Source organism: Oxyura jamaicensis, chromosome 3 (assembly GCF_011077185.1).
Source record: "Oxyura jamaicensis isolate SHBP4307 breed ruddy duck chromosome 3, BPBGC_Ojam_1.0, whole genome shotgun sequence".
Classification (NCBI taxonomy): Eukaryota; Metazoa; Chordata; class Aves; order Anseriformes; family Anatidae; genus Oxyura; species Oxyura jamaicensis.
The window spans coordinates 92949323-92973415 of NC_048895.1; the positions used below are offsets into that span (position 1 = coordinate 92949323).

The 24093-nt window shown below is 36.0% G+C and overlaps 1 protein-coding gene across 3 annotated transcripts in view; it reads left to right on the forward strand.

Moving 5' to 3' along the window:
- Window positions 1-24093, forward strand: part of COL21A1 (collagen type XXI alpha 1 chain) — a 113910-nt gene that overhangs the window by 38602 nt on the left and 51215 nt on the right. For all 3 annotated transcript variants that reach the window (XM_035322515.1, XM_035322518.1, XM_035322517.1), the window contains exons 4-12: window positions 102-270; window positions 404-620; window positions 2484-2657; window positions 5406-5483; window positions 7819-7827; window positions 8687-8770; window positions 11091-11153; window positions 22269-22322; window positions 23896-23949. In XM_035322515.1, coding sequence (XP_035178406.1) covers window positions 102-270; window positions 404-620; window positions 2484-2657; window positions 5406-5483; window positions 7819-7827; window positions 8687-8770; window positions 11091-11153; window positions 22269-22322; window positions 23896-23949 — 902 coding nt within the window. The remainder of the gene's footprint in view (window positions 1-101; window positions 271-403; window positions 621-2483; window positions 2658-5405; window positions 5484-7818; window positions 7828-8686; window positions 8771-11090; window positions 11154-22268; window positions 22323-23895; window positions 23950-24093) is intronic.

Sequence of the window (24093 nt, forward strand, 5' to 3'; positions counted from 1 at the left end):
TTTCTTGAAAGGCAGCTACAAAAAACATTAGGTAAGTAAGAGGGTACCTTTTGAAAGTTTAAATCCTACCTTTATCTATATATTCATTTATTACTTTGCAGAATCTGTATGTCCAACAAGAATTCCAGTGGCAGCTCGAGATGAAAAAGGATTTGACATTCTTCTAGGACTAGGCGTGAAGAAAAAGGTTAAAAAGAGAATTCAAATACCAACTACTAATGCTAAAGCTTACGAAGTAACCTCCCGTGTTGACCTGTCAGAATTGACAAGGTATATACATTTATAGGTCTAAAATTAAAAAGATTTTGTTTGATTGATTGTTTAAAGTGAGAGAGACTTTTTCTAAGATTTATATTGAATGTTCAAGTATTGTCCTTTTTTTTTCCACTTCCCCCCTATTTAGGAATGTGTTTCCAGAAGGTCTGCCTCCATCCTATGTGTTTGTTTCCACTCAAAGATTTAAAGTGAAAAAGACATGGGATTTGTGGAGAATTCTAAGCCTGGATAAGAGACCACAGATAGCAGTCACTATTAATGGAGAAGAGAAAACATTATCATTCACTACAACGAGTTTAATAAATGGCACACAGGTTATTACTTTTGCTGCACCTCGTGTAAAGGTAAGAAATACGTAGGCATCGTGTTGGAATACTCATTTAAATACACATTTTTCCTTTGCCCTTTATGTTTTTTAACAATAATCTTATTCTTGGCTGCTTAGATGTTTAAAAACAGATGGTGAGTACTTCATCCATATTTTCTGAGAGTCCACAGTGGTCATCAGTGCAAATGCTTAGCAGGTGCTTTCTACTCAGCAGTTTCCAGCAGGTAATTGTAAAAATCACAGAGAATGTTTTGCACACAGCACTTTGCCTAACATATGCTGGAAAGTATTTGCTGTGTTTGATGTAGAGGCTAGAAAATTGGAACAAGAATGGTCAATTTTTAGAGAGAGTTCTTGTTAAGTATCTAAATTCCCTTGAAAGTGCATAATGAAAGTAGCTATTTTCTTCTCCAGAAAAGCAGCATACAAAATAAGTTCAGCCTAGATTTGTCTAGTTCTCTGTTGAGTAAAAATTCCTTTCAGCTGCTTATTTTTCTCACTAAGTGGATTCCTCTCTTTGTGTAAATTGTCTCCTAGTGTAATCTGAAGATTGCCTTTTCAGTCTTTTTCAATTTCCAGCAAAGTACTCAACTCTGTAAGAAAGATGATCTAAGTTCCCGTGAAAGACATTGAATGTCTCTGCATGTGTGTTTGTACCAGTATAGGAATACACAGCCTGGAGATTCCCATACCTGTTTCAGGGAGTGTTTATTAATTTGAGAGAGAGGGACACTTCAGAAAAAAAAAAAAAAAAAAAAAAAGTGGGAAAGGTAGATAGAACACTTAGTGGCCAAGGGGGTTCTAATTTTCTAATTTTCTGGGAAGTGGCAGCCTGCATTTGAAACCTTCCTCCAAATGAGGCTGAAGGAATTTGATATATAAGTTCTCGGAGAAGGAAGATCTATTTTCAAAGGTTTTAACTACCAGGCTTTTGTTGGTGAGGAGTATTTTATTCTTTTATTAAATGGAGAATTTTGCTTTTTTCTTTTTAAATTTCCTCTGCCTTTTTATAATTATTTGTAGGTGAAATATATACATTTTAAAGAAGCAAAGTGTTAAATTTGTTTTACCGGAAATTGCTGGAAATTTCATTTTTAAGTCAATCTGAAATATTTTAAGTGTTTTGGGGATCTACAAATGAAAAATCAATTTTATTTCTACAGTCCCAGGTATCCATGAACTGCAAAGACAACTTTTTTATTTCTTCTGTGTTTCTCTATGCTTATATTTGCTATTATGGAGGACAATAATTTTATAACTTTTTTTAGATCTGCACATCTCTAAACACACTATAAGTATCACTACATTATTAACAACCCTTTTAAAAATGATTATTTATCACGATACCCTGGAAAATTGAAAAGTTTTATGTTGTGATTTGTTGTTTATTTTATTTTGTAATGAGAGCCATTACAAGTAAATCCCAATCTACAAATGAAAATACAATGGAAACAGAGATGCTGTCTAAGTGTGTTCAAGTCGAAGTGTTCAAGTACCAATTTGTTTTTACCATGATTTAAGATCTGAAGTGTTTGAGATGTTATACCTGTTATACTGATCAAAAAAAATTCTCTGATTTCATATTTATAAGAAATACGTTTCAGCATGTTCAGGGGCAGACTGAAAAAATCTATGTGAGTTAAAAATAATTCTGAAGCATAGACTTACTTGGTAGCAAATATCATTTTCACAATTATATTATTACTTGACTACTACTATTTTGCCTGTACAGTTATATTTTTTTTTGTATGTGACAAAACCTGGAACATTGATCATCTCAATCATTGACAGGTAGTTTCAGTGTTGAAAAGAAGTTTTATTGTAATATAAATTAAAGACATTTTGTTTTAAACATTTCATTTTTGTTCACTTTTCTTAGACATTGTTTGATGAAGGCTGGCATCAAGTTCGTCTCTTAGTAACAGAAGACTTTGTAACTTTGTATATAGATGACCAAGAAATTGAAACGAAGCCATTACATCCTGTTTTAGGTATTTACATCAGTGGACTAACCCAAATAGGAAAGTATTCTGGAAAGGAGGAAACTGTACAGGTATGCTTATGTTAAAAACCCATTAATTTAAATATCAGGCTAATTTAGAAGTTCTGCTGTAGGTTAACATTTCACTGGTGCTTTCTCTTTTCCTGAACCTACTCTTCCAATTTACTCTTGGTTGAAATGTAATATATTAAATCTTAGTAGTTAAGAGGGAACATAAACTGATGGGTACTTACTTGGCCTCACTGACTTCAGCAGGTGTTAGTTTTTGCCGAAGCACTGATTTGTTGCAGTGCAGTTGCTCAAATCTGGGAAACAGCATTTCAGAGCAGGGGACATCCTCTGTGCTTGACACTTGCGTGTAATTTCCACTGTATGGGTTCTGTTGGCACAATAGAGAGAGAACACAATTTTCAGGAAGTTTCCTTCTCATTGAGCTGTCAAGAAAGTATGAAGCATGTCAACGCTAGATATGTTGTACTGCGAATACTTGGTGCACAAAATAGCACTGTTTGATTCTGCTGTGCTGGAAAAGAGCCTTGAAACTCCTGTACTGAGGCTCTCCTCCATTCCGAGGAATGTGTACTCCTCTTGCCTAGAGCTGTATGGAGACACCAAAAAGCTGGTAACGTCAGGCTATATAGGTAAAGGATGTATAGAACAATGTTGAGGACTCCTCAATGTGTACTCCTCTTGCCTAGAGCTGTATGGAGACACCAAAAAGCTGGTAACGTCAGGCTATATAGGTAAAGGATGTATAGAACAATGTTGAGGACAATGACAGTGTTCCAGATGTTTGCTAAATAGATTGTTTCCTTATATTTATAACAATGTGGTAATAGCATTACAAATTAGACTGAGGATAAAGGAGCAATACTAAGAAATACTGAACTACCTAAGTAGGTGTTTTTTTTTAGTCATTTTGAAAGCTGTGCTTTTTTGTACTCTACTGTTTTAATTTCATGATCCTTACTACTCCTATTAAAATAGATTAATGTGTTTTGCATCATCTTCATTAACTCTCTTCAGATGTTGTTAATCATTGGTCTCAATTGTATACATTTGTAGCCAGGCTTCATTTTTATTATTACCATATTCTAAAAATGTACACAGAAACTTGGATGACAAACTGTGTGCATGACTCAGCATTTCTGGTGAAAACATAGTTTATATACTAAAATACTTATTTGTGAAAAATAATGAATGCTTCTCACGGATTTCTGGTAGGACTTCAGGCACTTATGTCAAGGAAAGTAGAAATTTTGGAAATGTAATCAATCATCTCACGCATTTTCCCTGTCAGTGTGGGATTATCCCAATTTCATAGTTTTGTGCCTTCTAGGATTTGTGTTGTTTGTTGTGCCTTGTTTTTTTCTCTTATGTTGCTACAGAAATGGGACTTCTATAGATTCCCAGTAACACGGTTTCTCAGTTAAAGAATGTTCTTGGTTAAAGAATGTTCTTAGCAAAAGATGTATAAAATAAAAATGAAAGTGTTTTGGGAGTGTAGAACAGTGTAAGATCCTGTCCTGACAGTGGACTACAAGAAAAGTGGAACATCTCCCTCATGTTACAATTTTTTATTTCCAGCTGATTTCTAAAATCTAAAAATGGTATTTTTTGCCCAGTATCTTAGACTGCAACACATACTGCAAAGCATTAGCAGTCAACCTTTGCCAGAATATTTTTATTTAAACTATGGTTATAAATATTTTAATGAATCAGCATGGCAACTTTCACTGAGAATGTATTTTGAAATCTTTTTCCTTTGAATCCTTTTTCCTTTGAATCATTTGAAACGTTTTTGAAAAACTAAGTATGATAGAAGATCCCTCAGAAACACTTTGGTGAATTTTCATTCCCTTTCTTTTCTCTGATTCAGAAGTTTTCTAGAGATGTTTTGCAAGACTTTTCAATTTAATTAAGGCCTTACTGGCTTACATGCTTTGCAGTACAGTGATGATAAACTTTTGTACATACTTAAGTGTTGAAAATTGTAGCTTAGACATTTTAAATTTGAAAATATATATTACTATGTATGGCATTACCAGACTCGATATTCTGTGCTGTGTTCCCCCTGCTAGTCAAACTTATGGTCTGTGATTTCTTTTAAGTGTAATTGGGCATTTTTCTCTCTGTGCTCATGGTAGTTTCATGATAGAAAAACTAACTTCAGAAATTTCATTCTTCTGTAGTATAGTAACAGAGCAGAATGGCACAAACTTGTGCTTTCCTGCTGCCAATGTTTCTATCAGCTGCTTTTTACAATTTTGCATTACAAATCTAAACTAAAACAAATTATTTCTGATGCCTTACCAAAATTTAGTAATCTTACATCTAATAGAGACAGGACAGTGTAGAAAGATCTAACCAGCAGCATTGTTAAGGTAAAAAGGAAAATGTACGCTTTGCTTCTGCAGTTGTAACTGTTTCCAAATGGTGTTGGCAGTGGGTGTAATTCGTGCTGTGCATGTTTGGATTTATTGCCAAGGATTAAGGGTGGTGATTTCTGTTACTTTAGAAAACAAAACCTTGGACTGATTATTTTTCTTTAAATAATTATGCTACAGAATTTTGAATTGGTTGCATGTATGAATCATTGTGAGAAGCCTGATGTTTCTACATCTTTAATTGATTTTTAACTATAGTAGACATACAGACTTCGCTCTTTCTGTTGCTTTTTAATATTTTGTTCTTTTTTAAAAAAACTGTGGGTGATATAATTTAAGAAGGGTATAGTTTAAACTAATGTCAAACTATTAACACTTTTTCTAAAAAAGTCTTCTATGTTTTGAATTATAGTTTGATATACAAAAGCTGCGAATCTACTGTGACCCAGAGCAAAATAATCGAGAAACAGTCTGTGAGATCCCAGGATTTGTGAGTATGATAGATAAACTTTTGCAGACTATTTGGCATTCTAACAAATCACTGTTTAATGCTGACTTAATAGTGAATTCCTAAAATAAATAATATTACATTGATTCAGCTGGTGCAAACGAATGCTTGTTGCTTTTGCAGGATCAGGTGACCCAGAATTTGTCTGCCTTCACCCTTAGTTTTGCATGAACATATTTTAAAAGCTTTTTTTTTTTTTTTTTTTAGTTTAGATGTTTGATGATGCAAATTTGACAGCAGTATAGAAGAATCTCAGAATCATCTGTTTGAAATTTAAGATTTTAAATATTACAAATAAGTAAAACAGCTAGGTTACAGCAGTGTGAAATACTTTAAATATTGCTTTTTAACTTGTCTGGTATACTTCTATACTGGATACTTGCCAGGACATTTAATATTTGAAATTTCTATATGTAACCAACAAACAGATATTTATATATCACCTTTTCATATCAGAACTATCTATGCTGAAGTCTGATATAAAAATCCCATTGACTGAAACAAAGTCAAGATTTCACAATGTATGTTATGGATAAGACAAAAATAAAATGCAGTTCAGGGTTTTAGGATTCTTGTACACAATTACAAAGCTTATGGGGCTTCTTTGATCCTTTCTTTGCCCTCTTACATACAGTTAATTATACAATGAAATGTAAAACACATGTAAACAAACTTGGAAATCATTCATGATACACAGTTGGGTCTAGATTTTCAAACGTATTCGGATCACTTCTCAAAAGAGATTGGTTTATATTTACAGTTTCCTTCAAAATGTCATCCTTTGTTTGGTGTCTAAGATAATCAGACACCAGTGTGTTAGTCTGCAGAAACATTTTCGGCATGTTTTGATTTGGTATGTTAGGACTTAGAACCATCTTGCCAATTTGACAAGAGTGCCCATAAATGTTCAACATCCAGATATTTCGTTTTTTTTTGCTAAACTTGCATATACCCACAGCTAGAATGTTTGGCTCCTATTTAATTAGGGCCAGCATTTCTATTATAATCAACACTAAATATGACTCTTATTTAAAACTCACACCTTTAATTTAAGCAACAAGTAGGTGTCTGGATTATTAGCCGTTCTGAAATCTGACTGTCTGTGCAGGTAACTAATCTGTTCAGGAACGCAATTGTAAAGTTAGCTTTAAATCTGATGTAAACTTGATATTTAGCTATTTACTTGTAACACATATCTTCTTGCTCTTTGCAATGAGTAGGTAGGATATGAAAAATGAACAAATGAAAAAAAAATGTGGCTAAAGAAAGCAAATGCTAAAAAAATCCATCATATTTTGCATTCTCTACAACTTGGCAAGAAGTCTGAGCAAAGAGATCACACTTTGCCAGTTTAGCTTCACTTACTGTTGTTGTAAATTTAATTTGGGCTTCACTCATGAAATTCTGGACTCCTTCAGGAAATAAAAATGTTGGATGATCTCCAAGGAGGTAATGAAAGTTGGAGGCATATGTGGTTTGTGGTTGTACTCCATCAGAGTGTGGTTGTGTCAGAGCTCCTGAACTAAGCAGGGGCTGTATGTGCTAATTATAGCCTAAATTCCCTGAGACGACTGGCTACATCGTAATTTCAAGCTCCCACTATGATCACTGGGGAAAGAAACTTTCTCTAGACTTTGCCCAAGATGAAAATTGAATACAGAGGAAGCCACTTCTCTCCACTGATTGTGTGTAAAGTCTGTGGTGAGAGTGTGCATCATAAAACTCCTGCATGTAGTGCAGGTAATGGTGGCTACTGAATTATTAATATAGTCAATTACATGTTTGATGTGCTGAAATATTTGTGGATGGTTTGTTCTATGATACTGCAGATACCATGCAGTTACACAGGAAAACAAGTGACAGAAAGCCAGCCTTGCCTCTGTGCTGCTGTATATTTTCCCAGATGCTGGATTCAGGCAGAAATCAGAGATTTTAGAAATGTTTTGGTACATTCTTGGACATCAATGAATAAGTAGAGGATTATTTTTTTTAATGAGAATTTGCTCCTGGCAAAAGTTTTGAACCAAATCTAAACATTCAGTGTATAAATATTTACATGGTGCAGTTTTATGTTAAGTTTTGTCGTTGCCTTTGAAAAACTGCTATTGGCAGCTCCTTTTGAAAGACCCATAAATGACACTAAAATTCATATATGTTGATAGCAGCTGTACACACACCTGAGCAAGTCTGAAATTTTGAACTGTAGTTGCTTGGTAGCCCCACATTTATGATTGGTTTTGGTAATGTTTACAAATGAATTGATTTTGTTTATTGCAAATATTGCTTTATTCTTAAACTGTGTTTCTTCTTGTTTCAGAATGGAGAGGTAGGCTCAATCCTAAACTGCTCAAACTCAGTTTAAGGTAGTATATGACTTTATATAACTTACTATTCTAGGGAATATACTCTTTGTTTTGAAAAATGGAAAGAGGTTTGCTAAGCTTAAAATGCTGGATTTCCATTAATTGAGCTCTAGTCAATGGCAAATTCAAAATCAGTTTTCTGTAGAAGCCCAAATTTAATACAATAAATGGCCTGATTTTTTTTTTTTTTTTCCCCAGTTCATTTGAATTGCTCTTACTTGTAGGGCTGGATGCTATTGCAAAGGGAACGGGGATATATTCCGGAGTAATTTGTATTTTAAACAATCATTTGACTGTAAGAAAGAATTCCATTCAGAGACCATTTATGTGCCCATGAGGTAGGAGACAGGGGCTTCATGCTCTTTTTGGGCTTGTTACACAATAACATGTAGTTGGTTGTAGTCACTATGCTCTATAAATAAATTATTATTTATTAATAATTTAAAAAAAACTTTTATGAAATAGTTACATTTAATAATTGTTCACACTTCAAATAATGGATATTGGTTAGTTGAGGAGAACAGACTTGCATGTTTCCAGATTGAAAACTACCAAGCTATTTGACAAAAGATTTGTGGAGGAGCAAATAGACTTTCAGGTACCAACTCAATACTTTATTTATTTTTCTTCTTTGTTAAATGGTGAATTCATGCATGCAAAGTAGTTGTAAGGCAGTGTTCAGGTGAGCAAAAGTTCCAGGTGAACAAAGGAGTGAAAGCTAGGACCTATGCAACCTAAGGAAAACCAGCCTCTTATAATGTTATGATACATTTGTTCAATGCTTTTGGCATGTGTTTTGATGGTTGGTTTCACTCTTGGTAGTGCATGAATGGCCCTAGTGATGTAGGCTCCACACCTGCCCCCTGCATATGCCCTCCAGGGAAACAAGGACCTCCAGGCCCCAAAGTAAGTTTCTATTCTTTCTTCTTGAGTATATACGTTTATTTTATTTCTTGAACTCTTACATTGACCATCCATAATCAAGCAGGTTAAAAAAGTAGGGGACTAATTCTGCTAGTTCTGGTTTCCAGTGGATGAATATAATGATTAGGATCTGCAAGGCCAGGTTTGGGTGCTGTAGCTCCTCATAACACAAATATGTCTTCTACTTTCGAAGAAAATGCTTGTGAATTGTGTTTTCTTGCCAATTTTCAGCAAATGATCTTGCACTGTCGATTGAGAATGAAATGGTTTGCTAATAGGATAGTCTTTAATGGAGAATTTTCTTCTTTCTTTAAGAATAGACTAAATGCTTAGTGGGAGCGTAAGGAGAGTTCCACCTTAGTTCTGATTTTTATCACCTCTCATCAGTATTGATGAAGTATTAAAATGCAAAATGAACTTGGGTCTCAGATGTCTAATGTGTCAGACTCAGATCACTAGTATTTTGCTGTAGTACCTTCCCCAATAACTGTGCTAAGTAGTGCTGTTCCCAGTCGCTAGCTTTCCTTAAAGGGTAGACAAGAAGTCCCTGAAATGCTTATCTTTCATTAAGCAAATGATTGAAAGAAAATACTCTCATCACATAAGGGGTAACAGTCTGTTGCAGCTACCTCCAGTTAAAGGGCATTTTCCTATAATGGCAAAGGTTTCTGATCAGGGAATTGGAAACCACGTGATGAAGACAATTATTTTTTTAATGTAATAGAATTTTTGTGTTTTTTACCCTTTCCTCTTTCTTTAGCATATTAAAAAAAAAGTGATAGAAGGAAGTACTTATCATCCGTACATCCTGTAAAGCATGAAAGAGTATGAAATGTCAGAACTGAGGTGACAGGCAATCTTCCAATTGCATTGCAGTACAGGATAACTTAATAATACAGTTGACAAAATGGTGCCTAACCCAAAAGACTGCAGAAATAGTGAAAAGACAGCCAGTTTAAGATCTATGGGATATCTCAGTTACACTACATATCAACGTTTGAATACTGGACTTCACAGGCTTATAAATTTAAACTTATGTTTTTGTGATTTTAATGGAGCACAATAAAATTAATTTAATTAAAAATGAATACAAATACAAAATACAAATACAAAAAATAAATTCAACGCAAATACAAATAACAGATATTTTAAGTTAAAATAGTCAAGGACATAACATTTCATAGTTTAGAAAGTATATTTGAAAGCAATTTATCTTCTCTTAGATCTCAAACATGGACTCTTTAATTTAGACAATAATAACTCCAGAAAACCTAGTATTAATTAATAAAATGATAATTGTTACTCTCTGTGGTTTTTCTGAGACATTGTTCTATGTCCTTTCCCATTTAGTTGAGCATTACATTTCTGTGGTTTATTTGTGAAAAGGTGTTTTTTCACAATCACACTGAAAACTAATTTCCTTTTTCCCTCTTAATGTTCTCCCTGTTTATAAAAATTCTGCAGCGGTAGCTGACCTGAAGGTCTGTTGATGGATCAAGCTGAAGAAAACTGTGCATGCTTAAAACTTCTACAGAAATAAAATGTTTTTATGGCTGAAGTCTTAATGTATTTTTCTGGGCCCAAATCAAGTCAAGATCAAGTCTGTTAGTAAAATAAAGAGAGGACTGAAATACACTAAGAGGATATATTGAGTAGGGAGATACGCTTTTGCTCTCCTACAATAAACTTGGTCCCTGAGAAACTGTTTTCTTTTCCCTTACTATGGTCATGACAGAGGTTATCAAAATAATTGCAAAGGCCTTATAAGAAGAAATCTAAATATATATATATATTTATAGACAGCAGTAATTATGTGGAGAAGAGTTTGTTATTTAAAAGGTTTTAATCTTGGCTCCTGCCTTTCCATGCTTTTGCTTTAAGAAGTAGACTCAGCCAAATCTTTGGTGTACAGGTAAGGGTTTTCCTCATAGTAGAAATGCTGGAATAACAAGGTTTTAATAGAGATTAGATGAAAACTTTTTTTTTCTTTTTTTTTTTTTTTTTTTTCTGTTGCTGGCAATGTTGAAAAGCTTGAAGGCATATGAGGTTATGGGTCAAGCCTGCACTGTAATAGTGAGTGTGGGCTTGCTTCTCCAAGTCCTGAACCAGAAGTTAGAAAGAACTATCCCAGGGAGGGGGTTACAAGATCAGTTACCTTTTGCAGTAGGAATTACTCCTCAATAACAGGTATCTGGGCTTGCAGCCACTATTTTATGGGATGTATTAGTGTTAAGGTTGCTCTCTGCTAATTTTAAAATGCTTTTTCATGTCTTGTTTGTGTCAACATACTACTTCTCTGTAGGGTGATCCTGGGCAGCCTGGGAATCATGGTTATCCTGGTCAGCCTGGTCCAGATGGTAAGCCTGTGAGTACTAAAAACTTAGTCATATATTGCAAATGCAAAACTAGCAGGAGAAAAGACATGTACCAGTAATACCAGATTCTGAAATTTAGATGCTTTTGTCTCCATTCTTTGAAACTGTGAATGTAACAAATCTATGAATACAATTCTATGAATCACAGTATTGTTTCAAGCTAAAATATAAATACAATGGCATGAAGTAGAGACTGTTATAAAGCAGAGAACAGGGTCTCAGTGTTCTTTGTTGGTCTTTGCATCAGTTTGCAACAGTTAACACCTGACCTTCAAACTTTACTGCTTAGATTTTTTGCATTAGAAACAGTTTAGTGCAGCTAAAATCCTGTTGATTTTGTTTTAGAGATTGCTTCTCATGTTTAACATTGGTTCATTTAATTTCTTTTAGTCTGCCTCCTACAGAAGTAGTCAATCAAAATATGTAAATATATGTATATAATGTAAAAATACCTTTTGCAGTTCTACACATTATGTGTTAAAACACACATAAAAAAATACCCATATTTTTCCCTTGCCCTATTTTTTTACTTTTAAACTTTCATCCCATTAGTATGGATAGTAAGGAATGGAAGAAAATAGATGAATAACACATTTATTTAAAATAAAAATGCCGGATTTAACAGTGGCTAGTCTCGTCTTCATGATTAGCATTCTTATTGCAATAAAATATATAAAAATAAATAAAGATACTCTAAGGTTTCATGAAAAATATATTACATCTTTGAATCTAGTTGGAAGCCTCTCAGATAGTGACAGCTGAGCTGCTCTGTTGAGCAAGATTCTGTTAACAGCTGGCAGTTTCTGCATCTACAAAGCAGTAGTGTGTATGTGCCTCTGGTGTGTTGAGAGAAGGTAGGCTAAAAGCTGGGAGACTCAACCAGTCATGTTTCTTTTCTCAGAATGTGGCCTCTGATGTTGATTGCTATTCATTAGAAGGTACTTTAGTCATTAAAAAAATAAATCAAGATAAAAGACATTATAATTTACTTCTAAAAAGAAGATAATTTCTCTGCTGGATACTTGGGTACCAAAAGTAGGAAAAGAAAAGTGCATGCCCATAACTACAGATTATTAATTCATTGTAGCATTTCATTCATGAGGACTAAATTTTATGGTTGGGTCTCTAGGCTGTAGTGTTATTTTGAAATCTCCCTGGTGAAGTAGAAGAGAAAGTAAGCATCATGTCTTGAAATCAGAAAACACAATTATGGAGGGGTCCAAACTGCTATCAAGAAAAAAAATACAGAAAGAACCTACCCCCAGAATTAAAAAATGTAAGTGGCTGAGCACACAAAAGCAGACAAAATCATTTATGAAATGAGCAGACAAAATCATTATGAAAGAAACATTGTCTTATGGATGGGCTTGTGGAGTAATAGTCTGTGGTTTTGGTTGAGATTTAGAAGGGATGTTAAATTATTCTGAGCCATTTTAGTCCATGCTTGACAGACTAGAGAGGCTTTAGGGAAGGACAACAAATAGCTATATTGGACCTTTCAACTTAGCTCTTTTTTAGTAATTGTTCTGTCCTGTGGAAAGATTATAATATTTTAACTAAACCCAAGTCCTTTCCAAATCGGGCCTTGCTTTTCAATTCCAGCACCTGTTTTGTCTCAAGAGGCACTACCTGCCAACTTCAATGGCTTAATAAAAACACCATGGTTCTATTTTTGTTAATTTTTAGTTCTTGTCATGCATTTCATTTCAATGTCAGCTAAAGGCAGAAAGAGTGAGATTGATACTTAGAAGTGTGTATGTTTTAAGGGCAATGAATATTACCAGTTACAAAGAGAAAGCTCCATGGTCCACATTATAAAAAGTTCAAATTTCTCCTATTTTGTTGCTTAGTTACATCTTGGCCTTTTCTTAGGAACAGCAGATGGTTGACTTAGCTGTGGTGATTCCTTTTGGAAGTATAGTTAATTTGAGAGGAAAAAAAATAGCCACTGAAAACAAACAAAAAAACCTCACATGGCAATTACTTCTAAAAATTGAAAGTTTTTCTATTTTAAAGTATCTGACTTCATATATTGAGACCTGGGAATGGTAGACCTAATGGTCTAGGGAGTGCAGAGAGAACATGAATTTTTCAATAGTTCCATGAGTAAAGATCCTCAAGACAATCATGAAAATACAGGTTTTAAAATAGGAACAGATGGAAACTGAGCAGGGTAGTTAGGATCTCATCATAATAACCTTTTTATTCAGTTGATTATTGTCAGTGCTTCAGTTTCTGAAGAACATTACTTTTCTCCCATACAAAGACAGGTATACAAACTATATCAGCCCAGAGTTACATGGGGAGTTACGCTCGTACATCACAGTGTGACCATACTGACTGCTAGAAGTAGAGTTGCAATATGGATAAGTATAGCAGAACTGTCTTTAATCCATCTAACTCTGATGTTTTGAAACATAAAATGATATTGTGTAAGTGTTAGTGAAGCCAGAATGGTCTGGATGTTGGTAGGGAACTGTCAGTTTCCATTCCCTCCTTTAAAAAATAGATTTATTTTATTTCTTAAACGTCCAGTCAGATGCCAACAGCATTGCTTTAGAAACAAGATGTTAGGATTTTTTCATAGTTTTATTAACTGGTTTTCAATTCAGTGCTATATATCTTCCCATAAGCACTGAAATTTGTAACTGTGTGAATCACAAAGGAGAAATAAATCGATGCTGTAGTCTTTCTGTAACGTTGTAATCTGGCAGGATTTTTTTTTTTTTTTTTTTTTTTTCCTGCAAGTGAGTCATAACATGCATAGATGGGCATTCTCTGAACATAGAAAAGATTAACAAAAGTATCTCAGACAAAAGCTAAAAGCTCTGCTAATGGGAGAATTTTTACCATTTTGCTGTATTGAAGTTAACATGTTATGTGAAGTGCTTAAAGTTAAATCCTATAGCTTTATTAATTTACTAAGTTTTTAGAAAAATCAGCTGTAGCTTTTTGCACTTGTTCTTTGTAAGGACATAATTGCAAGCCTATTAGATCATCTGCAGCTCTGGCCAGTACATTATTGTTCCTTACAGTACATTCTTGAGTGCTTTCCAGGCTAGCTTTTAGCCATGAATGATAGAAGACCCTTTAGATACACTGTGTAGAAAACCAGATCTCTCCCTCTGTCTTTTTCTCTGTTTTATTTATTTATTTGCTAATATTACTAGCTTTGTTTGCTAATACTACTAATAGTTTATCTGTCCTGTCAGAGATTTTCCTTGTTTGAGGTAACTTTGCTCATATAAGTCTTTTTAGGTGAATCTCCTCAGAGAACTCTGAAAAGTGAGCTCTTAATTCACACAGCACAATAGGCTTACAGGTGGTTGCGTAGTCAGTGTTGTTTAATCAAATGGCTTTTGCATGAAAAGCTTTTCCTGGAAAGTCAATCTTTTTTGTTCCCAAACACATTTTTATATTCTTCTCTAAAGTTATTCCAGTTTGCCTATCTGGTATTCATTTTCTTGGAACAGTATAACTGGTCAACAAAATGTTTCTTCCTGAGAAAGGTTTTAGGCATGCATTTATATTACTATATGTAACTGATTTTTAAAGCCAAACATCAAAGAAAATTTAGTTTATTTTTCATGGGCTGGCTAAATTGTTGTAATACTTACAGTTAGTTTTAGTCTGGAAAAATTCAGAACAATTCCCATGAATTCCTGCAATATTACCAGAAAATAATTGTTCACGTGGTATTACTGAGTAAAATTGTTGCTGTAATATTTGGGGGAAGTGAACATAAACATGACTCAACTTCAATAATTCTTTTTTTTATATATATAGTTTTGGCTAAAGTCTCTTGGTGTGTGTGAGATTTTTTTTTTTTTTTCCCTTTAATCACCACCTCTGTTTATTTTCCATACTCTGATACATATAGAACAGATCAATCTAAGAAGTGAGAAGCCTAATATGTAATAAAAATACGTTTGAATTAAAAATGTTATTCACAACCTGAAATCATTAACTTGCGTTGCCAAGAGAAATTGCATTGATAAATAAGCATGAGTGTAAAAATAGTATTCTAATCTCAATTGGAACTCATTTTAATGGACATTATTCATCAGAAAGAAGCAGCTGGAGTATTTGCTGGCCCTGAGAATGCTCAGCAGTCTGACTGCAGTCACAAAGCCATTTTTTATTCCAAAGAGTATGTTATACATCCTGGTGCAAAACTCAAGTTAAGAGGGAAAATAAATGAACAGAGCATGTGCAGCAATCACTTGTGGTTAATAGAGGTGATAGGTTATCAGTCTGCTGAAAGAAATGAAAAAATACACTTATCTGTCAATTTTGAACTTTGAACCACACGGCTGACAAATCTGGAGGATTTTCTAGTATTTCATCTAGTTTCATTCATGAAAGCTTGGAATTGTTTACCATTTATTTACAGTGTCCGTAAGCAAGAAGCAGTTCAAAAATAATCTGGTGAGACTGAATTTACTGATATATCTAGATACAGAGTTCATACAGTATCAAAATCATCACATAATAAGTAACTTCTGATCATTCCAATATTTATTTTTAAAAACCTCTAGAACATTGTTACAGCCGTAATACGTGGAGTTCAATAATATGTGGTGATCACCTGAAGACTGAATCTTTTACAATGAGTTCAGTATAATGGCCGACTATTTCAACAGAACTCTTGGAAGAAAAATGGGTAATAGTTTCATCTATACATAGGATTACCTGTGCTGTTGGATGGTTTATGTAGGGATTTAAGTTGATACAAACTCTGCAGCTACTTTTCTCAGAAAAGTTTCCCAAACATAGTTGATAATTCTGCTGTAAAATGCTGTTCTCAGTAATACTGTGACCTTGTTACTGTTAGAGGAAATAAGCTTGCTCCATTCTGACTAATACAGCCATGTAATGGCTTTATGGACACCTACTACTTTGAAATCAGGGTTTTGCCTGCTGCTGCCTTGTGTTACATACAGCTATGCATCGAACATCTCTGTGCATTAGTACAGACAAAAGTACATCTGACTATTTTCAGCAGTGGCCAAGCACAGATGATAGGGATGAACACCTAAGAGGCAAGCAGGAAGTTATACTTGCTTAGTACTTCATCCCATTTTCCAGCAGTCTAAAACTTGGGAACTTTCCAAGTTGGAATTTAAGATGTTGTTTCTAATAGTCTTGATGAATTTTTTCTTCTGTATGGTGTTTGAACCCATACAGATATTTATCACACAACATCATGCTCATTTAAAATATATTGCTAATGACTCAGAGCAATGAAAGCTGTTGCAGATGACAGAGTAGCCAGTTGAAGGAAGTGTAATAACATGGAGAAAGAACAGGAAAAAGCAAAGCAAAATGAAAAAGACAATGAATGAAGCAATGAAAACTCGTTTCCCATAATAATGTTCATGTAATGACATCTTTGATCAAGAGTCACCAATAAATTTATGTTGGAAAGTAAAAGCTGCATTTAGTTACCTTTGTGATCTAATGCTAGATCTACCCTCCATTTTCACATTTTGATATGTGCAGACAGAGGAGCTTCACTGTGGAGACCGTCCTGGTAGACCACAGAAGCAGATGGACTTGAGTCCTGCTATGGAGCCCTGCTATGTGACAGAGGGAGGAGAGACAAGATGACACTTGTTTTGCTCTCCGGAGTTACCAATGAGTTACTGAGCTCTAATGCTAAATAAAGATGTTCTTGAAAAAAGGAGTAAGGCACAAGCTCCAAGCAGATCTGCTATAGGTGACCAGCTGGCATGTGTGGGACAACCTGGGGATCAGGTGCAGCCACCATGGGTTCATGAATGGCATGTCCTGCCCGACCAACCTCATTTCCTTCTATGATTGGGTGACCCACCTGGTGGATGAGGGAAAGGCTGTTGATGTAGTCTACCTAGACTTCAGCAAAGTCTTTGACACGGTCTCCCACAGTATTCTCCTGGAGAAGGTGGCAGTCCATGGCTTGGACAAGTGCACTCTTTTTGGTGTGTTAAAAACTGGCTGGATGCTGGGCCCAGAGCATGGTGGTGAACAGAGTGAAATCCAGCTGGTGATTGGTCACCGGTGGTGTTCCCCAATGGTCGGTGTTGGGGCCCACCCTCTTTAATATCTTTATTGATGATTTGGGTGAAGGAATTGAGTGCACCCTCAGTAAGTTTGGAGACGACACCAAGTTGGTGGGAAGCGTCGATCTGCCAAGGGTAGGAAGGCTGTGCAGAGGCTGGGTAGATGGGCAGAAACCAATGGGATGAGGTTCAACATGGCTAAGTGCCAGGTCCTGTACTTTGGCCACAACAACCCCATGCAGTGCTACAGACTTGGGGCAGAGCATCTTGAAAGCTGTGCAGAGGAAAAGGCTGTGGGGGTGCTAATCGATGCTCGCCTGAACATGAGCTGTCAGTGTGCCCAGGGGGCCAAGAAGGCCAACAGCATCCTGGCTTGGGTCAGGAATAGCGTAGCCAGCAGGACCACGGAGGTGACTGTTGCCCTGTACTCTGCTCTGGTGAGGTTGCACCTTGAGTACTGTGTTCAGTTTTGGGCCTCTTGCTGCCAGAAGGACAGCAGAGTGTGTCCAGAGAAGGGCTATGAAGCTGGTGAAGGGCCTGGAACACAAGTCCTGTGAGGAGTGGCTGAGGGCACTGGGGTTGTTTAGTCTGGAGAAGAGGAGGCTCAGGGGAGACCTTATTGCTCTCTGCAACTACCTGAAAGGAAGTTGTGGGGAGCTGGGGGTCGGCCTCTTTTCGCAGATAACTAGTGATAGGACTAGAGGGAATGGCCTCAAGTTGTGCCAGGGGAGGTTCAGGCTGGAAATTAGGAGAAATTCATTCTCTGAAAAAGTAATTAAGCATTGGAACAGGTTGCATGGGGAGATTATGGAGTCACCGTCCCTGGGGGTGTTCAAGAAAAGGTTGGACATGGAGGAAAGGAAATTAGCTCCTTGAGAAAAGAAGGCAGAAGGATCTAAGGCAAAAAGTTTAGATGATAGACAACTTCTAAAAGAAAGGATGAAACATTTCATTCAAATAAATCAAGTTATTTCTAACATTTCTGTAACCTCACAGGATTTTAGATGCTGAAGGGATATTGCCAATGAGGGATAAGGTCATACCATTACTGCGAATTTGAGCGTAGGCGTGGATGTGTTTGAATAGCTGTAGGACTTTCTCTACTTTAACATGTAATCTATTTAATAAATAGGGTTTGAAAACTTTTATTGTAACACTTTAGATACCTGTTTTAAAAATAGTAAAGATTTTCTGTGAAGAGACTTTCACAGGGGGTCTTCAGACCTCTCCGCTGGGATGTTTTCCGGACATGAAGTCAAAATTTTCTTTCACAAATGAATTCCATTATGATTAGTTACATCACCCTAAATAGTTCTGTTTACTTAGTGTTTACAGTCCTTAAATATCTTTAGACCATTACTTGATCCTTGTTGGATCCTTGGTTATTTCCTAGCCAAACGGAGCTTGTTTACTTCTTCCATGTCTTTTCCAAGTAGTCCTGTTGTAATTCCTTCATCGTTTATGTTGTTCCATAACTCCAAAAGCTTTTCAGTAAGGAAGTGCACAGTGAAAATTGAACTGCCTTATCAGGATTTTATTTTATTATTTTTCTAATGTGATACACCCATAAATATGGTCTAAACTTCTGTCCTTAGGCATGCAAGTGCATTGAAGATGTACTTCAGACATTTACTCTGCTATTGCATCTAAAACATCTTTGGAATTGATGACTAATTTTGTCATATGCTCTTCTAGCTCAATTTTTTCCCTTACAAATAAGCCACCTTGATTTCCCTGGCTAGACTCTTATTTCACTGACAGTGTCAGTATTGCAAATTTGTCTGTGTCCTTTATAGAAGTTCTTTGGCCTAAGTAATCTGCTCAGCTTTTTCCCTTAGAATTATTTATAAATTGCTGTCATGTTATTTAAGTACTGAAATGAAATTCTTTTTTATTATTTTATTATTATTATTATTATTTTAATACTCAGCCATCTGGTACCTAAGGATCTTGGTATCTTGCTGTTTATCATTTTACCTTTACAAGTTTTCAGGCACATGCAATTTATCAGTTCTGTTCCCATCCACAACAGCTTGAGAGGGAGATTTCATGTGATCAGTTGCACTGATGAAAAATAATGAATGAGAATATAAACAAAGTGCTGTGGAGTAGTGCTGTTGCACCGCATTGATGAAATATTACAGGTGGAATTCAGTTTAGGACACGTACATTCAGTGTTTACAAGTGTGTAGGGACACTCGGTGTCTAAATTCCCCTATTAATAGACAGATTTTTAACTACTATACCCTAGGAGGTATGGGGTTCTCATGCCATAGGACTGTCTTGCTTGCAGCTGCTACTTCAAAAGAGTGAATGCCTTCCAAGTGTTTTGTGCCTCTTTCTTCTAGCACTGTGTAGGTGTCTAGGGAATATCAAAAGGCAGGAGGTATCTATGTTTACACCACAGAATTCAGAACTTAGTGTTAAGTTTGGGGGTAGCAATAATATCTTTCCACACCATTTTTGGACTTCTGAGGAGTTTGAGAGAAAAACAAGCCCAGACCAAAAGAATTCTATTTGGTGGCAAATGTAGTGTTTTCACCTTATCGGAAAGTGAGTATGCAGTCCTGAACTATCTCTGCAGTCAAATGAAAAGTGAACTTTCACCTCAGACCATCTAACATAAAATGTCAGCTATGGCACAGCTGGTCTTGGAGCATATGTATGTATGTCACATATATACTTCTATTGAGAGCTTTGTGAGGAAGGAAGGTTTAATCCAACTTTACTGCAGAAAAATGTAAGTCTTAGCATATATTTTGATGATCCATACTACATTAGCCATTTAGAATATACGTGTTTTTAAATCAGAGTTTTGTGAATGACAAGTAAGTGTGCAATTAGGTTAATGAAAGGGAACAAAAGGAAGCTAGGCAAATTGTCAGTGATACAGGAACACACTGCTTCTTTCTGATAACTGGAAAAAGAAATAGTAATGCAAAAAGACAATCAGTTTTTATGAAGGTTGTTTGCCATAATTTATAGAAGATGTTTTTAACTCGTCCAAACAATTGCTAGGTTATTTTTATCAGATACTGATTCTCAGTTTTGTATCTTTCTGTGAATTTCCTTTTGAATCTTCTCTGTTGCAGCTTTCAATTGAACAAACACACTGAACACATGCTTGATTTGCTCTGAGATCACATTACAAGATCTAGCTCTGAGCTAAAGATGTGGTTTTGTAAGCTGAAAACTCTTCTGCCATCCTCCATTCATCTCGTTAATTTTGAAATTGAGTTCAGCCAGGAAATTATCCTCCTCTATTTCTTCTCCTACTCAGTTAGAAGAAGGAAGGGAAATTGCATTTCAGAGATCTAGAATGTGAAATAAAGTTTTATTTATATAGGACTATATCCTACAGGAAGTCATCCAAACTTTTTGCTTTTTTTGGAGCAGAAATAAAAGGATGAACTTTTAAAGGCATTTTTGGCTTGGTGAATTGTTTCAGCTACCCAGGAGGCTTATAAGCAATCTTGGAATGCTACACCATTTACAGTTAAAGCTGATTTTGCTAGAACTGCCTTGAGCACTTAAAGTGAATTGCTTGATAAAGAATCCATGTAGGACAGAGACTAGAATTCTGTTTACTTCTATACTAACCAATACCAGCTGGCTCTCTGGGCATTTGCTCAAACATCTTTTGGGAAGAGGGCACAGCAAGTACTCTCTTGTATCTAACCCAGGAAATAATTTTAGCTCTGATTATTATTTCCAGGCAGCTCTAACTGATTTGAAGAAGAAATCAGATGTACAGGTTGCCCTCCTTGTATTGAAAAGATTCAATTAGCTCCTCTGTACCAGTGTGGGAGTCCCGCCATTACATTTTGTCCTAGGTTTTTAAAACTGAAGCTCATTCACTAGAAACGGGATTATTAGTTCTTTCAGGTCAAACCAGGATCAAATTCTGGGTAGTTGAAATTGGATAGTCTGTTTTCTGGGATTTATCAAATGAAATAATGTTTCCATTTAGTTTGGGCTGCCTGTTGAAAGGTCTCAGCCTCTGAATTTTATAGGACAATTTATCTTCTCGTTTAATATATTTTCTCAAAACACACACACAGAAACAAAAACAAACAAAAACCCCCTCTCTTTGCAGCTCATTTTGTCTATTGGAATGACATGTTCTTAATGGAATTAGCTAGAATTCCCCATTCTTTACTTAACTTGCCTCTGTTAAAGCATTCATTTGAAGCACTGGTTAGTTTTGCATAGAAAACTGGCTATCCTTGCAGTACATACTGAGTGCAATCTACCAGTACACCTCAGGCATATATTTGGGGTTCTGTCAAGGTTCTGCAAATGCTGATTTCTAGTAAAGCATTCCTGAAATTCTCTTTCCAACTCATGAATTATTTAGTATTTCTTTTCCTAGTCCCAGTCATTCAGACTGCTTTTTTTTACTTGTATACATTGTTATGTACCTTTAAGCTAATAGCTAAGTGCTTAGTATTGAAAATGGAATTTTTATTGTTACTGGATTTTTTATTTTTATTTGGGGGCTGGACAAGATGATCTTTAAAGTTCCTTTCCAACACAAACCATTCTATGGTTATTTAGAGATATTATAAAACTAGCTGCATCATGTATTAGAACATGCCTTATTTGTTAAAGCTTTTTCCTGTAACTAGAAATAAGCCTTTAAGTGTCCTGGCATTCTTCACCTACTTTTGTGAAGAGAGAGATGAAAAAAAGTGTCTGCCTATGTGGGTTAATTTGTTCCTTTTTTTTTTTTTTTAACAATGGTGAATAAAACAATATGTTTGTTATATTCCCATGTAACAATTTTAAAACAATGGATTTTCCTTATTGCCTGAAAAAAATCACATAGCATAAAGTTTGGAGGCTGCAAATTTCAGATGCAGATATGAAAACTTCTTAAATCTCAAAAGTAAGATTGTGATAGCACTTACTGAATTTTTTGTGATCTAAAATGACAGTTGCAATTACAGTTCTCCAGTAACTAGGGGGATTGTTTTTTTGTTTGTTTGTTTTCCTTAAGTAGGTGTTTGAAAATTTGTGAATATAACTTTTGAAAAGTCACAAGTCTTGATTCCTTTTCCTTAGGGATATCAAGGATCAGCAGGAACTCCAGGTATCCCAGGAACTCCAGGAGTCCAAGTAAGTTCCTATTTCATTCCTGCAGTCTGGAAATCTGAGATAAATTATTATCTGCTTGAGGACAGGAAGTCTCTACAGAGGGATCTGGATAGGCTGGATCGATGCACCATGTCCAGTCACAGGACATTCAACAAGGCTAAGTGCCGAGTCCTGCACTTGGGTCGTAACAACCCCCTGCAGTGTTACAGGCTTGGGGAAGAGTGTCTGGAAGGTGCCCAGCAGGCAAGGACCTGGGGGTTGCTGGTTGGCAGCCAGCTGAGCATGAACCATCAGTGTGCCCAGGTGGGCAAGAAGACCCATGGCATCCTGTGTCAGAAACAGTGTGACCAGCAGGACTAGGGAAGAGATTGTCCCCTTGTATGCAGCACTGGTGAGATCACACCTTGAATATTGTGTTCAGTTTTGGGCCCATCGCTACAAGAAGGGTATTGAATTGGTCACGCATTGGAACAGGCTGTCCAGAGAAGTGGTGGAGTCTCCATCCCTGGAGGTGTTTAAGAGACGTATGGATGAAGCAGTAGGATACAGGGTTTAATGTTAGGACTTGGTAGGTCAGACTGATAGTTGGATTTGATGATCTTGAAGGTCTTTTTTCACCTAGATGATTCTATGGTTCTGAGATTCTAAATGCTGCTAACTCTCTCTCAGTATTCATTGTTTATCAATGAGAGTTGCAGTATGAAGAGTGAAAAAGGCTTAAGGGGTTACATGAAGTCAGGAGCAATCTTTGGGTGAATTGCTTTGATACTCACATGGCCTTGGGATTGTGGTTAGGCTATCAATTAGACTGCAGATCTAAGCATTGCTAGTCAAGGTCTGTAGGAGCAGGAGCTGGGGTGTGGACATTTTCATCCTGATCTAGAAGCCAAACAGTGGTTCCATCTATTTTTCTTTGAATGAACAAAAGTCATCTTAAGCCATGTCATGAGGATTAGGTGTCCCTGTTTCAGCAGGGGGGTTGGATCAGATGTCCTCCAGGGGTCCCTTCCAACCTCAACCATTCTGTGATTACCCACAATTCACGTGTCCAAACAAAGATTTCAAATAAAGCTGAGACTGACTGAAGAGACTTCTTTTTCTTCTTCACAGTAGAAGTTCAGGAGCACTGACAGGGAGAGTTACTGCAAACCAGTGTTGTATTTTATATGTAGCATGATCCATTCTGGCTGAGTAGTTGAGAACATGTTAATTTATTGAATTAAATATCTGAAACCATACCAGGGCCAAGAGCCAGCATCACTATGGCATATGTGAAGGCTTTCTCATGGACACTTGAAAAGAAGAGGACATCTGTACAGTCTGTGTGACAATCGCGTCTGCCTGGGATACTCCTCAGTTAGAGCAAATAATTGTTTTGGTGTTCCCCAGTCATGGGTTATGACAGTGGGGCATAGTCTCACACTGGATACGTTTTGTGTTGTTTCTGCTTTGGTATCCAGTTACCGAAATATTGTGATCAGCCAATTCACGGATAATTCCCTGGGTCACATTGCATTACATTTCTGAGTCTCATTATGTAGCACTGTGTGTTAATATTTCAGCTGTTTTTTGTTTTTTTCTTTTCTTCTTGTAGGGACCACGTGGCTTACCAGGTATCAAGGGAGAGCCAGGGAAAGATGGGGCTAAGGTAATGAGAATCCAAAATTTAAAACGTTACCTCAATTCTGAATCTGGTCTACTTTATTTAATAAAATTTGTATGGCTATTAGCACTGCTAGTAATACCTTTATTACACTGATTATTTTATATTTAGAAACCATATCTAAATATG